The following is a 17,208-nucleotide window of genomic DNA, read 5'->3' on the forward strand; positions in this document are numbered from 1 at the left end:
AAACGTAGAATTTTAGACCCAACTCACACCTCTAAGCAAAAACTAAAAAAAGTATTAGGTATGAGTCGTATGACACATATTCTCTTTCTCGTAGCTTTAATAGAGTGAATTGTTTGATCCGAGCAGTACTGCAATGGGTTGCATGAAATTTTGACATGAGTTCCCATTGTCCCACACTAAGCTAAATACCAAGGGCATCACTACTTAAAGATGTGATAGATGGATCAAGCTAAAAAAGAGTGGGGGACAGAAATTAATAACGTAGCTTTAGTACTGTTCCGTGATAATACATTATGATAAAATAAATTCTTGTTAATTAAATACATTAATTTTTAAAATGATATTTGAATATTGTTTAAAAAATGTGTCAAAATGTAATTTTGTAATATAATAATAATATAATGCGAGATTATTTGTAAAGTTTGTAGAAATGAGAAAATGAATCTAAGATTTCTTGTAAAGTTTACAAGATTACTCATGCAAGATTACTTGAAAAATAATCATCTAACATATTAAATTATTACAAAAAAAAGAAGAAAAGAAGAAGGCAAACTGCATTCTCATATCGCTAGGTAGGTGTTAGCCCCTTGGCCAAATTCTGCCCTATGACACACTCTAGGAGACATCAAGACGATAAAATCACGTAAATATTCTTTCATTGGCCTCAACCCAAGCCTTCTTCAAGTGATGGCCAGTCATAATATTCAATTTCAATGCCTCAATTATGAGGAAGACATTTTGAGATACTTTTTCATCAATGCTTTTCATAATTAAGTTCATGAAATTTATATACCTGACACCTTAATTTGTCCCTTTTTATTGATGAAAATTTAGATAATTTAATTTTTAAAAGAACATTATTTTTAAGAGAAATGCTATATTCACAATTTTTTTATAACACTTTTACAATAAATCCTACATAACAAGTTGTTATATACTTATATGTTATTACGGGTGGACAAAAAAGTAATATGAGTTGTGAATTAAAATTAGAACCAATAACAACTTATCACCTATAATTTGTTGTGAAAATGTGTGAATATGCCACTTTTCTATTTTTAAAAGAATATTTAGAAAATAGTATTACGTTATTATTTAATGTGCTATCTTCTAAATAAAGTGTATAAACTTTGTTGAGGTTCAAAATAATTAAATAGCCACAAATAGGCCAAAAAAAAAATAGAGATGGCAAAGGACTTTGGGCCCATTTCACCAAAAGAAAAAAGAGAGAAAATAAAGGGTGGGTTCTCAAATTAAAGAAAAGGAAGAAGAAAAGAAAGAAAAGGAAAGGAGCCCAGAGGATCTGATCCAGAGGTCCACGAAGAAAGGGGCCCAAGAAAACAGATAAAAGAAACAGCAAGCCAAAGGAAGCCCAGAAGGAAGAATTGGGTCGGGACGCCCAGAAGCAGTACCAGAGGCAGAGGATCCCTGGACGCGTGAGGTGAAACTAAAGCAGATTTGAAGAGAGAAAAGAGACAAAAGGCACGCAGACCTTATGACCCAGGCACACAGTGGAAGTACAAAGCAAAAATGCAGGAGCTTTGGTTCCAACCATTTGAAGAAAGAGACAAGGAAAAGTACAACTGGGAAAGCTGGAGCAAAAGTCAAAAGGGCTCAGGTCAGCCAACGGGAAAATCTAGAAATGGGAAGCTAGCTGGGAGACTTTCATTTGGTCGCAACAAAAAGAAAGAAACTATGAAGAAAAGGGAAACGACATGATCCTGAAGCAACCAGGCACGAAACTGACTTCAAAGGGCAAAAAGGAAAAATCGGTAGTACCCCGAGAGCCCGAAGCTGTGCTATAAAAGGGGGGGAAGGAAAAAGGATAGGGCATTCAATTCGGGATGTTTAGATCATTCGTTAAGGCATTTAAAGTCATTTCTCTAAAGTCTCATAGAGGTTGTAAAAGAGACTCTGTAAAACTAAAGGGAAAACAGAGGCATCTGTTCCCGGTATCCCAGAGGCAGCCACTACAGTACACGCTCGGATTCAACGAATTCAAACTTTGCAAGTCTTTGAAACTTGAATGGCTATCAAAGTCTGTAATTTTTGAACTCATTTGAACCTTGCATCATGTCTTAGTGAGCTTTGTAATCACAATTAAAAGAAACTAATGAAACACACCTCACTAATTAGAGGATCCCTAACGTGTTCTTTGCATTATATTTCATTTATTATGCATTTCCTTTACTGTTAAAATGTCATTCAATACGAATACTTTTTTTCGTTAGTTGTTTGTATTGTAGGAAGTTTGTTCTGTGCGCCAATCTATTCTTAAAACAGCCCTTTAGCTACGAAGAATTGATCCCAGTCCACCAAGAACATCTCACACGGCCCAGGATCCTTGGGCCATAGTGCTAAAGAAAATCGGCACTCTCACAAACTTTAAAAAAGTATCGTCCTTAAATTAAAACTAAAATGAAAGCTTAAAAATTGGGTATTGACTTGTTATTAATATTGTATTTAATGATTTTTCAAAGAGAAGTAGAACTCTATTTTGGGTTCCAAAAAAATAAAAATAAATAGCTAATTGATAGGAGTACTTAGAGAAAAAAAATCAATTAAAAGCTCTTAAGCAAGTATAAAAATAAATAACTACCGTCCACGTTAGGTGAGTTGGTACTTCTCCAAACATTAAAGGCTTGAGGGGTTTGTGGGCCCAAGTTCTAGTCGTTTCGGAATGGAGAGGGGTGAGATTATATTATTTAGATTGCTTAGCCCAAAAGAAGATAAGATTCAATTGGGTAGATAAAGATTGGTAATAACACCTCAAAGTGAAACACAACCAATCTCACATAAACTTTACCACTTGGGAAACTCTAATCAATATCAAAGAGGAGTGCAATGAGAGCAATACAACACAAAAAAAGAAGAAGGAAAAAAACAAAAATCCCTATTAGAAGCTCTCATGGTTCATTTATTTATTTCTTTTATTTTTTTGCCACATATGTTTGCTTTTCGTGTATGTGTTATTTTGCATCTAATTAAGTTGGTCCACCACAGAACAAGGCACCAAGCAATGTGGCTGTTAAGGAAGGGATTTTGTGTACTTTATTTTTCTTATTTTATTGCTCCAATGATAAGAATATGCTATTATAAGTTCATAACGTATTCCCGTGTTCAAGATTCAACATTATTATAGAGAGGCTAACAAGCGTGTCAATGCTTTAGTTAGGAGGGGAGCCCTGCTACCTCAAGATTTTGTTATTTTTCTAGAACCCCCAGCTGATATATCCTTGTTGCTTAGCCTAGACCCTGCTGGGGTTGCTTTTGATCGGATTGTTAATGTTTCTGGTGTTGTTATTTAGTCGTTAATGAATTTGCCTTTTTACCCACAAAATAATAATAATAATAATAATAATAACATATATAGTTTGTTCCAAAATTGGAACATATAGTAAATGGTTTCACTTCTTTTTAATTTTTCCTTCTTTTTTTTTTATTTTTTATTTATTATTAATTAAAGATAGCTCTGACCTTTTCAGGTTTAAACTTTGAAAATTGAGGGTTTTTTCTTGCTCTGTTCTTTGTAAGTTAGCTCTTTGGCTCTTTGCCAAAACTGCAGGTCAACTTAATTACCTGGTGGTCTAGCCCTGAAGCTATTTCCTGAGCTGTTATTTTCGTTTATAAATTATTTACATAAATTTGTGGACCAAGAAATTTTTATTTTTTATTATTTATTTTTGTTCACTTTCGTTGATTTATTCAAAATATACCAAGCAAATAAAATAACAAAGCTTATTACTAAGGGAAACTTGTAACATTTTTTTTGGGGTCAAATTACACCAATTTTGATAGAGACTTTATGAAATGATACTCTCCCAAACAATGACAAAATAACATTCCTCCGCTTTGGCTGTTTCTTGGCTTGAGATCTACTTCTAGGTTTGTATAAATGCAGTAAATAAGTACATAACATTTTACAAATGAAAAATATTCAAATTTTTAAAAAGATTCATACTCATTTATACGAGTGCCATTTATCCGTAAACTTAACGAGAAAGTGTTAATTCGTCCATAGTTTGAGTCAAAGTTATTTTTAAATAAAATGAAATATTCGGTTAAGAAAGTTAAGAAGTATGAATTATCTATTATATTTATACAAAACTCGTTTTCAAGTGAGATTAGTACATATTGTTTGTTTTAGGGGTTGTTACTTGTTAAGAATTTTTTTTTAATTATTTACAAATTATTGATAAAAGGTAAAATACTAATAAAATATTGATGTAGAATATATATATATATATATATAATAGATCAAGAAGTTCAAATCCAAATTACCAATAAATAAAACAAAAATTTAGACTACATAAAGTGCCACAATTTATGTCACAATTATCCATATAATAGATTGTAAGTGATGAAAAAAATGATGGATTCATGTGAAAGTGATAAGCAATCAATCACAATATGACATGTAAAATAATTATGACAAAAATTATAATATTTTATGTAGTATTAAAACTATTCTAAATAAAAGGGTTGCGTATCGCACTGTGTTATTATGGACTAATGTCAATTTGCGTAGGATGGCACGGGTTATGCGGTGAGCTGAAAATCAACTTTATCTGCTTTAAAAAGTAAATTATTTATTCATATTTAAAAACATGTAGAAGAGTTAGTGAATGAAAAGACAGAAGCCAACACAACACAATTGCACGCCAATGTTGACCATTATATATTTTATTGGATGCTCCAAAGATGTTAGTTTAAGCTCATCTTCTCAGGAAAAAAAAAAAGTTTTAAGCTCATTTGCTCATCTATATATAAGCTTTGTAATCACAATTAAAAGAAACTAATGAAACACACCTCACTAATTAGAGGATCCCTAACGTGTTCTTTGCATTATATTTCATTTATTATGCATTTCCTTTACTGTTAAAATGTCATTCAATACGAATACTTTTTTTCGTTAGTTGTTTGTATTGTAGGAAGTTTGTTCTGTGCGCCAATCTATTCTTAAAACAGCCCTTTAGCTACGAAGAATTGATCCCAGTCCACCAAGAACATCTCACACGGCCCAGGATCCTTGGGCCATAGTGCTAAAGAAAATCGGCACTCTCACAAACTTTAAAAAAGTATCGTCCTTAAATTAAAACTAAAATGAAAGCTTAAAAATTGGGTATTGACTTGTTATTAATATTGTATTTAATGATTTTTCAAAGAGAAGTAGAACTCTATTTTGGGTTCCAAAAAAATAAAAATAAATAGCTAATTGATAGGAGTACTTAGAGAAAAAAAAATCAATTAAAAGCTCTTAAGCAAGTATAAAAATAAATAACTACCATCCACGTTAGGTGAGTTGGTACTTCTCCAAACATTAAAGGCTTGAGGGGTTTGTGGACCCAAGTTCTAGTCGTTTCGGAATGGAGAGGGGTGAGATTATATTATTTAGATTGCTTAGCCCAAAAGAAGATAAGATTCAATTGGGTAGATAAAGATTGGTAATAACACCTCAAAGTGAAACACAACCAATCTCACATAAACTTTACTACTTGGGAAACTCTAATCAATATCAAAGAGGAGTGCAATGAGAGCAATACAACACAAAAAAGAAGAGGGAAAAAAACAAAAATCCCTATTAGAAGCTCTCATGGTTCATTTATTTATTTCTTTTATTTTTATGCCACATATGTTTGCTTTTCGTGTATGTGTTATTTTGCATCTAATTAAGTTGGTCCACCACAGAACAAGGCACCAAGCAATGTGGCTGTTAAGGAAGGGATTTTGTGTACTTTATTTTTCTTATTTTATTGCTCCAATGATAAGAATATGCTATTATATATATATATATATATAGGCAAAGTTGATAACGTATTCCCGTGGTCAAGATTCAACATTATTATAGAGAGGCTAACAAGCGTGTCAATGCTTTAGTTAGGAGGGGAGCCCTGCTACCTCAAGATTTTGTTATTTTTCTAGAACCCCCAGCTGATATATCCTTGTTGCTTAGCCTAGACCCTGCTGGGGTTGCTTTTGATCGGATTGTTAATGTTTCTGGTGTTGTTATTTAGTCGTTAATGAATTTGCCTTTTTACCCACAAAATAATAATAATAATAATAATAATAACATATATAGTTTGTTCCAAAATTGGAACATATAGTAAATGGTTTCACTTCTTTTTAATTTTTCCTTCTTTTTTTTTTATTTTTTATTTATTATTAATTAAAGATAGCTCTGACCTTTTCAGGTTTAAACTTTGAAAATTGAGGGTTTTTTCTTGCTCTGTTCTTTGTAAGTTAGCTCTTTGGCTCTTTGCTAAAACTGCAGGTCAACTTAATTACTTGGTGGTCTAGCCCTGAAGCTATTTCCTGAGCTGTTATTTTCATTTATAAATTATTTACATAAATTTGTGGACTAAGAAATTTTTATTTTTTATTATTTATTTTTGTTCACTTTCGTCGATTTATTCAAAATATACCAAGCAAATAAAATAACAAAGCTTATTACTAAGGGAAACTTGATAGTAACTGTACGGCCCCCGCGTCGTATCCTACATTGGGCCTTGGACCCTGGCCTGGGTATATGGCCCATGAGGCCAATCCCCTTATACCCGGCAGCCCACCCCCGGGCCACGCGTACTGCAAGCCCGAGCCTTGCTTCTTCATCGTTTCTCGGCAACACCTTTCCATGGAGATAGATATTTGACTCACGGGAAGACCCGCACTGTACCTACCCGGCCGCGCCCCGGAGAGCCACCGCTCCCGAGGACTATCGTGGAGGCAGGAACCAAGTTCCAACGCCACCCTCACAATTTCCCACTCCTACCTGACCACCCACTTACGATCGATAATAGTGGACCGCCGGTTGCACTCGTTGGCAAGTAATTATGACCTCTCCACTAAACTATGGCCTATAAATGCAGGAAGTTTGGAGAAGAGGGGGGTTGGAAAAAATGGCGCGCAGTAAGGAGAGTGTATGAAAAGAGTGAGCAAAAAGAGAAGGTGACTCAGACCCACGAGGAAAGAGAAGAAAGGACCTTAGGTCTTAGCGAGAAGAACGACCCAGTGTGGGAAATCCAAACCCACTATACAAGTAAGTTGTGAGCCCAAGTGAGGCCCAGTCCAACGGGTTTCGGTATCGGGCGCGCACAGTAACATTTTTTTTTGGGGTCAAATTACACCAATTTTGATAGAGACTTTATGAAATGAAACTCTCCCAAACAATGACAAAATAACATTCCTCCGCTTTGGCTGTTTCTTGGCTTGAGATCTACTTCTAGGTTTGTATAAATGCAGTAAATAAGTACATAACATTTTACAAAGGAAAAATATTCAAATTTTTAAAAAGATTCATACTCATTTATACGAGTGCCATTTATCCGTAAACTTAACGAGAAAGTGTTAATTCGTCCATAGTTTGAGTAAAAGTTATTTTTAAATAAAATGAAATATTCGGTTAAGAAAGTTAAGAAGTATGAATTATCTATTATATTTATACAAAACTCGTTTTCAAGTGAGATTAGTACATATTGTTTGTTTTAGGGGTTGTTACTTGTTAAGAATTTTTTTTTTTAATTATTTACAAATTATTGATAAAAGGTAAAATACTAATAAAATATTGATGTAGAATATATATATATATAATAGATCAAGAAGTTCAAATCCAAATTACCAATAAATAAAACAAAAATTTAGACTACATAAAGTGCCACAATTATCCATATGATAGATTATAAGTGATGAAAAAAATAATAGATTCATGTGAAAGCAATAAGCAGTCAATCACAATATAACATGTAAAATAATTATGACAAAAATTATAATATTTTATGTAGTATTAAAACTATTCTAAATAAAAAGGTTGCGTATCCCACTGTGTTATTATGGACTAATGTCAATTTGCGTAGGATGGCACGGGTTATGCGGTGAGCTGAAAATCAACTTTATCTGCTTTAAAAAGTAAATTATTTATTCATATTTAAAAACATGTAGAAGAGTTAGCGAATGAAAAGACAGAAGCCAACACAACACAATTGCACGCCAATGTTGACCATTATATATTTTATTGGATGCTCCAAAGATGTTAGTTTAAGCTCATCTTCTCAGGAAAAAAAAAAAAAGGTTTTAAGCTCATTTGCTCATCTATATATATATATATATATATATATTATAACGGGTGAATATCAGATAAAGTTCAATTAGAGTTTGAAATTAAATTTAATTTTGTGTTATATGTTTAAATTTATGTGAAGACTATATCATAATTATTCACTTAAATTTATATCATGTATCTACTTAAATTTTTATTTTGTACCAAGTGAGTTAATGAATATAAAATACTAAAAATCTAATATTAATGAACTACAAAAAAAAAAAAAAAAAAAACCAATCACATATACTCAATAAAAATCATCACACGTTCTATCTTATTAAAAATTAAAAAAAAAAGTATCATAGGTAGTATTAAATTTAGATAAGAATTTTAATAAATGACTAATTACATTTAATTTTTTAAATAATTTGATTAATTATTTATTCATTTATTTATTTTTAATAATTTGACTAATTATTTATTTTTTATAATAAAAATTGTGTTTAATTTTAAGAGTAATGCTACAGGCACAAATTATTTTACAACATTTTTACAAAATATTGATGTGGCCAATTTCTTATTGGTTTTCATTAGACTTACAATTAATATCATTTTTTCATTCACCAATAATCACTCACCACATCAGCAGTTTTGTAAAACTTTTTGTATAATAATTTATATTTCTAGCATTATTCTAATTTTAAATATATTCATGTATTTACATGAGTTACACGTTAGTGAGTAATAAACGATAGTCACACTGTACACATACTATTTGAAATCATTCCAATTATAATTGTGAGATCGTATTGCTAAAACACAACTTCAAAAGGGAGTGTCTATATAGCCTTCATTTTTTTTAACAATGTAGCTAAAGAGCCTTATTATCAAACTAGGTAACAAAATACCTGTATTTTACAAAACTCGACATCAATATTAAGTTCTAAAATAGGAATATTTAAAAAGTTACGTAGTTTGAAAAAAGAGTTATTTGGAAAGAGAGCTATTTGACTAAATAATTAAAAATTTAAAAGGTAAATAATCATTTTTCATTTGAGTGTTTTCGATAATAAATCATATATACGTCATATTCAATGGATGGTTATAGTCTGTGTCATACAGATAGGGACATTTGAGTTTGACTGCATGCAAACTAGCTGCACAACCATTCTTCTCGTGACTCGTGAGTCAGATAGCTAGCCAATAATCCATTATTTTCCAAATTTTGAGTGGAATCGCATCAAACAGTCTAGACATCCACAAAAATCAAAATAATTTTTATTATAGTAGTAGATTTTGTTGCTGTTGAGTGTCGACTTTTTATTTTATTTTTTATACCAATTATATCATTCCTAGTCAAGTAGTCCAAATCGTTTGGTTGAAAAAGCAGCAAGGTAGACCCCAATTACGAGTAATGATGTCACAAAATATGTAACATTTTTAATTTGTTGTATGCAACAAATGTCTGACAACTGATGTAACATAGTTATGGGGAAATATACGACCCTGTAAATAAAATCCCATTGCAGCAAAAATTTTGTGTACAGCAAATCTCAGCTATATTTTATTTTATAGTGTGACTGTGATTTTGAAAGTTGGGCAGTCTCTAGCCAATTTGAATGTGAGCATTCCTGAAATAATGCAATAAAAAGGAAAAAACCAAGAATCGCCAACTACGCCAAAACAGCAAAACCTAGAGTGTTTTTTTTTTTTTTTTATATCAAAATGTGGCCACCAAGAAATTAATTATGGAAAATGCTAATGAGTGCCCTAAGGGTACTCGTTAATAATCCATTTAAAGAAAATTTTTATAGAGAATGAAAAAAAAAAGTAATTAATATTTTGACAGTTTTTTTTATTCCTCATAAAAGTGCTATCTAAACTTTCCTGAAATTGATTATTAATGAATGCCCTAAGGGCACTCGTTTGCATGACCTATTAATTATTTACTTCTATAAAAAGAGTTCCCAGAACTCCGGAGATCGTGTTAGTGTGATTGGTTCCGAATAAAAAGGTTTTTTAACGGTGTAGAATACCATAAACTATTTTATAACTTTTTGTCACAACTTTGATGTGGCAAATTGTGAGTAAATAGTGATTACCTATCATTTATATATAGATCTACAATTTTTTCTCTATCATTTACACTCTAATAAATCACAATTGTGACAAAGAAGTCATAAGATAAGTTATGGTACTAGATTTTCACTTTTAAACTATCTAAGATCCAAAATTTTATATTACATTGAAGTTATAATGTTATATGGATAAAATCTTTATTTAAAAAAGTCACATTTTTTATAATGGTAAAACTTAGATATGGTACCTTAGGTGTAGACTATGTAGTATATTAGTTTTTCTAATTAAATTCAAATACTTAATTGCATTGACTAATAAAAAACAAATGTTGACGTCTTTTTCAAAGACAATTAAATATAATACAGATGTTTAAATTTAATTGAGAAACCTAATGTACTGTATCTAAGGTATCGGATTTGATTTTTAGCTTTTTTTTTAAAATTTTTTTTGTTTGATTTCATCGTTATATGGAGACAATGAAAGGAAAACAAAGAGAAGAAATTTGTGGTATCTGGTTCCTTGTCCTTGAGATATTTTTATTTCTCCAAAATTTACAGTGTCATCGGTATTTATTTTCTGCTTCCCTTTTTAGTGATCTTTATTTTCTTTTCTTTTTCATTTTCACATAAAATACTTGGATTTTAGTTGGCATGTATATTTTGCACGTTGGCTTAAAATGACAAAGTTGGACGCTACATCAAACTTAGCTTGCAAATCTGGCATAATCATTTAATTTGGTTAGGGAGTGTTTAGTTAAAAAAAAAAAAGAAAAAAAAAAAAAGAGCTTGAGTTATATTTACTTAAAAGAATCAATTTTATGAAATGAACAAAACAAGATCTCTAGATTTTATGAACAATTAGTTTTATCAATTTCATAGTTCATAATTTCTTCCAAAAAAAAAAATTCATAGTTCATAATTTATTTTTTAAGGATTTAAGTGATAGATTGTACATTTTTAGATTTGTAAGTTTTAATCTAGACCATGAAATGAACAAGATTTAAAATGGAAAGAATCCTTCTAAACTCATGATGAAGATTTGAAATAGAAAGAATCCTTCTTCCAAAGTAATGAAATGATGGTTGTTACACAAATGAAAGAAAATATTGTGTTTCTTCTTTTGACTTGTTTTGTAGACAACATAACATGTTTTCTCATTTCTGTTGACTGTCATTTTCCACGAACCAAGCACATAGAAAAAAGCAACAAAAAAAAAACCAATGGGTAGACACTCGATTTTGCACTCACACAATACAAAACACATTTTCTTGATTGAGATTTGCTTCACTTACTTTTATTTGCTGAGGGATGGACTTTTTTTATATTTTTTGAAATATAATTTTAACCTATGACATTTGCTTATGATAATTACATTTTATTACTAGATTAAGATACCAATTATTATTATTATTTTTTTACATTTTAATATTGAAGCATATGTATATATAACAACCTTTTTTCAATTAAAAAAAAATCCATAGTAGAGTTCCTAAAATTACATCTAAAAAAAGAGTCCAAATTTGATAAGGACAGGGTGTAAAACCTTTGTTTTACACCCTCCAACCATAACATGCCATATAATCTTAACATAACTTTTCACAATTTGAAAAATAGGACTGACCACACACAATCATTCATCTTATTAAGAACCCTCTAATAAAAAATAATAAAAAATCCCATCCTCTTTCTCTTGGAATCAAAGAATCATCGATGACCAAACCTCCACTTGCCAGTTTGACAACCATCGGAGACGCTGCCAGAGTTTGAAAAGGAAAATTTTTTTTTTTTTGGGATCCCCTACACTTGGCTTTGTGTGTAGCGGTGCTGAAGCACTTGCTTTTGACCATTTTGTTGCTAGGTTCTGCTCAGTCTTACTTTATGAGCTCTCAAGAAAAAAATCCGTCAAATATTTTTTTGAAATTTTGGTAAAGAATTTCTCTTTTTTGGGTTACCAACACTTAACTTTGTGTTTGACGGTGCCCAATCTCTTGTTTTTTGCCTAACTTTGTGTTTGACGGTGCCCAATCTCCTTTTTTTTTTTTGGGTCCTCTTCAATCTTTCACTGCACAAGCTCTCAACGATATCAGCCTCTTCGATGGTGTCTCTCAGTCTGGCGAAGTTTGTGGTGGGAGATTGAGGAGGCAGATGAGATTTTAGGGACTCCTTTTTACATTAGTTTGAAAAAGTGAAATAGGGTGAAAAAAAAAAAAAAAAAAAATTCTACAATAATACATATAAAAGATGTATTGATTTTCCAGTGAATCTTAAGTAAAAAGCTGATATGGTATGTCCTTATTAGTTTGTATAAACCAAGGGGTTTACACCCTGACCTTATTGAATTCATTTTCCTAAAAAAAATCTTTAAAAAGTTTTATTTTATTTCATTATTATTTTTAACTCAATTTAGCAGTCTTTCACTTTAAAAGGTTATATCTTTTAAACGTACAGTAAAAGTTAATTTGATTAGCAGAATCAAACACTTGATGGTGGGAAGGATCATGGAGTACACAACGGCAAACTTGAAATTTTGAGTCAGATTTCCAAACCATACTTAATTATAACAATAATTTGTCACAAAAAAGGCCCAGTTTAGGATAATTGAAACCAATAGATGGTTTACACAGTTGAAAGATTACAAGGCACCAAGATCTGTGAGAAAGAGAAGAATTAATCCCCACTTGCACAGCCCCTGCAACCGCAATGTACACACTCTATAACCTTCTCCTCTCTCAGGTGCTTCGGCACTCGGCACACACACGTGGTGGCAAAATTGTGATCCCTTGGTTGGATGCATCTTAAGCAGCAGAGACGTTCATAACCCGGCTGCAATTTAAACAGAAGAACAAAGTTAACATAGTGCGAAGTTATTAAATAATGAAGAAGAGATGAAACATTTTAGAACAAGTTTCCTAGATGAAACACAGGAAAAAAAATATGATTTCATGGAAACATTTCCTTGATCTTTCAAAGAAGTCCTACACTACAACACTTCGTATCAACCACTGCACAAATTATAACAAATAATTTAAAAAATCACATGGTATTCACACAATTCACCAGATATTCACAATAACATAAGAATTATAGTATGATTCTAACCATCTTGCATGTTTTCCCTACTCAGATTCTTAGTTATATTGTTTTAACTCTAATAATTGAGTGTGTATAAACTTTTGCTTCAGCAAATAGGACTAGCTCCCAAGTATTGGATGTGTCACCATGTCTGTTCCAAACACACCCACAAAAGAAGCTAAACACACTCATCAGTCCTAAATCCATATACGAGCAATTTTCAGACAAACCTTTTTCCATTTTGCAATTAGATTGCGGTCAGCATATCCTTGATCCAAACAGAACTCATACAATTCCTTGGATATTTCCTTCCTCCGGTGGTAAAGGTCAAAAATGTACCGACTCTTCTGATGTGCTAATTTGAAAATAGGCCATAATGCCTCGCATTTTCTCTTACCGTCATGGGGATCATTCTCAGCTGCTCAAAAAATAAAGGGCATAACATTGTTAGTTTCATAAAGTTCAGTGAACTTTGTGGTAAAAAAAATTTTACCATGTTACTATATGGGAAGATATTAACCTTCTCTCATCTTTCCTTGCAAATCACGAAGAGTAGGCTCAATTAGTTCCCATCCCTCTGGGTATTTAACACGGTTTGTTTTCACCTTTGGCATTGTTCTACCTGTCAAAGTAGCAAAATATGATTAATAGTTAAATTGATACAAATTTCCAAACCTTTCCTCTAGGAATTCCTAAATAACATCTACCATGATCCCAAAAGGAAAAATGAACTTGATCAGATAAGGCACATAATTCTAACAAGTATGCAATAATAAAAAATTATATATACACAAAACAATCAGCACATCTTTGAACATCCAACTCAAACTCAAAATCAATTTTGAAGATTTAATGCTTCACCAATGTTCTCATATCCTCATCTACAGGGTGGATCATGAAGAATTACTAGGATACTTTAACATAAAACAATGTTTCCCATATATTCAAGAAAAAATGTATCTTAGTGGCATTGACACATCTAAATGTGGCGAGCACAAGAAGCTCACTTCCTTTGGTATACAACAGAGACTAACAGTTGAAACTACAAATCTTGTCAGACAAAATTCCCGTGGGATAAACAGACCAAGTGGAGTGTGCAACAATCAATCTAAAATTCTCTAAGAGAAGAAATTTTCAAACTACATAATCAACTGAATGTTTGGAAGGTTGCAACTATAAAACAATGTCATTTGAAAAAGAAAATAATCAAATACCCAATTTAACATAGAAATACAAACTGAAGTTATAAAGAATTTTACACAAGTGAGACATATAAGTGCATCTAAATCAGGTGTTTAAACATGGTTGACATTATGAGACAATCACATATTTCAATTACCATGGTATAGCTTACATCCCAAAGCACAATGTTATAAGAAAGCACATCAAACAGGGAACTAAATAACAAGTTTAGAACTGATGGCTTTTGCCTCTCTTATGTAACATTATTTGATGCCTCCTACAAAAATTAAAAAGATACTAAGATGTTTCAAGTGATCGAATTCTAATGGTACCAAGTAATTTGAAGAGGGTGTCCAAGAATGATAATTAGGGGGAAAATTTTGATCTTAAGCAGAGAAAGCTTGTCTAGTGCCCACCAAAAACTCTTTCTATCCCCTGAAACATTTTTAATAAAAGGCATTCCATGTAAAATAGTATTTTAACAGTATGTAAATATTGTCAGCTCATGACCCATTTTCCAAACAAATCAGACCACCATCAAATTCTACATAATAAGCTTCTCATACTTACGAAGGGAAATGGGGACAGTAGGAGGACAGATGGTCATAAGGTGCACTCGTAGTGTACATCACTCAGTCTAGTTACTAAAAAGAAAGAGAAACAAAACACCAACCAGACATTCTCAGGATAGGTCAAAGTGATGCTAATGAGTGAATCTATCTACTAATAGACATGGCAAAACAAATTTCCAGACTGACAAGATTTTTTTTTTTTTTTAAGGGAAGCAATAAATCAGCTTACTACTTATATCAACATACTTGGGTAGTAATGTGAAGTGAGACCACATGGTGCGTAGTGAAACTGCTTCATATCAAATAAAACTTGTAATAATATTACATCATCTATGTCAAAGAGTGACATTAAAGTGATTTGTCCAAGTGAATCTTTAAGCCATGATTATTTGATGGCTAAAACTAAAGTTTCAAAGAACAATTTTATTGTCAATTGAGTTTGAAAAATGGTAACCTTTATAGGATCTAATTCTAAACTGGTCTAAACCAACACATACTGCATGAATGTGAACAAATTTGGCCGTTGAACAGACAAATCTAACCAATTTTTTACATTTATTTTTTCATTAGCTAATGAACTAGTTCTGTCCCCAAACCAATGACCTACAGAGCAAGTATGAATATTGCTACTTCACTTCCTGCAAAACTAAAATATTCAAAAACCCAAAATTTATCTCACTAAGGTATTCGTTTAAAGGACATAGAATCTTCAACCAAAAACTATAAACAATTACTTCAATAAAATTGCAGGACCTCTTAAAACTAGACCTAATTTCTCACACCCATTACTTCAAATATCAATCCCAAGCCATCTATGCCTCCACAAAACCCCACTTTGATGGACAATATCACAAACCCATTACCCACATAAATTGCCCCCCCCCACAAATTTTTACAACCCAGAACTGGTACTCACTAAAGATCAAAACTTTAGTTTCTTCATACATAGTCTATTAAAAAAAATCACACTTTTTCAAAGAAATTACAGGCTAAGAGCTATTGATAAGCTAGAAATTCAAAGTTACTGAAGTAAAATTGTCGAAAGAAACAAAAAAAAAATTGAACGTACCTGCAAGTTGAATAAACTAGGGTTAGGGTTTGAAGCAATTTAGGGAGAGAGAGAGAGAGAGTAAAGAAGAGGATCAACGAGTCCACACGGTCGAGTTGTGACGATGATGGGTCCGAATTCTTGTTTAAAAGAAAACTCAGATAAGCTTTTTTGAACCGACATCGTTTTATAATAGTGACAGTATAAGTGTGGGCTGGGCTGGGATGTGCTGGACCGGGTTGGATATGGGCCCACTCAACAATAAATAATGAGCCCGAGACTATCTAGGCCCATCTGGAATCGTTTCTCTCACTTCGTTTATATTTTTACACCACTCTCTATAAAACGTTAAATATTTTTTTTTAAATTTATTTTAGATATCCAGCCATTAAAGATTTGATTGACACATAACGATTTAGCTTCCTTCTTTTTTTTCTTTTTTCTTTTTTTAAATAATATTGTACGATTGTATTATTGCAAGTATTAACATGTGTTTGTCAATTTGGTTGATAAGGATTCTCTTTAGGTTTTTATTTTTTATTTTTAAATGAATCTCTATACTATAATTTTCAGTGTTGTAAGTTGCAAGATTGGGATCAGGTGCTGTACCTAGGTATTGTACCTAATGCAATTGTTATGAGTGACTAAAATTTAAAATTACAAAAAAATAATTTTAAATCTCAACCATTGAATAAAAAAAAAAGTAAAAATAGTAAAAAATTGTTGTGAGAGGAGGGGGGGTTAATTGCACGAGACAATTTGCCAGAGCTCAATCTAACCTTATCTGACATAGGCACCATATATGTTAGTTGGGACTTGGAAATGCATTACCAAGCTGGCTAGTTGGAGGAGGCATCTCATTTGAGTAGTTCATGATGCCATCCTCTCTCATAGTATGTGAAACCTACCAAAAAGTCTACATACAAAAAAAAAAAATTCACATACATAGATGTGACAAATTATTAATCGTGGGTATTAAAGTAATGTTAGTAGTGAGTCTCGATAAGAACTATAAAAGCTTGCCAACTCAACTATTTTAAAAAATGTGAAATTTTGTGTATGTAACATTGCTGGAAACTTACATATATGTCTATTCCACATGCTCTAAGTGGGGATTCATCATGGAGCAACAGCAACTAGTCCATTAGACAATTTTCCTATCCTTAACTTCAAGATGCACCTCACGTGTTAAAACTTAAAAGTTGAAATGTAGGATGACGA

The 17,208-nt window shown here is 31.8% G+C and overlaps 1 protein-coding gene across 1 annotated transcript; it reads right to left on the reverse strand.

Annotated features, from left to right (window-relative positions):
• Window positions 1-12,629: 12,629 nt before the first annotated feature.
• On the reverse strand, window positions 12,630-16,138 carry LOC111999578 (protein BUD31 homolog 2). The gene is made up of 4 exons (XM_065778984.1): window positions 16,009-16,138; window positions 13,706-13,807; window positions 13,416-13,603; window positions 12,630-12,936 (listed from the first exon to the last, which is right to left on the reverse strand). Exons 2-4 carry the CDS (start codon window positions 13,797-13,799, stop codon window positions 12,781-12,783), a joined length of 438 nt encoding a protein of 145 aa, XP_065635056.1. The 5' UTR covers window positions 13,800-13,807; window positions 16,009-16,138; the 3' UTR covers window positions 12,630-12,780.
• Window positions 16,139-17,208: the final 1,070 nt, after the last annotated feature.

Source organism: Quercus suber, unplaced genomic scaffold, assembly GCF_002906115.3.
Source record: "Quercus suber isolate HL8 unplaced genomic scaffold, Cork oak 2.0 scaffold_195, whole genome shotgun sequence".
Classification (NCBI taxonomy): Eukaryota; Viridiplantae; Streptophyta; class Magnoliopsida; order Fagales; family Fagaceae; genus Quercus; species Quercus suber.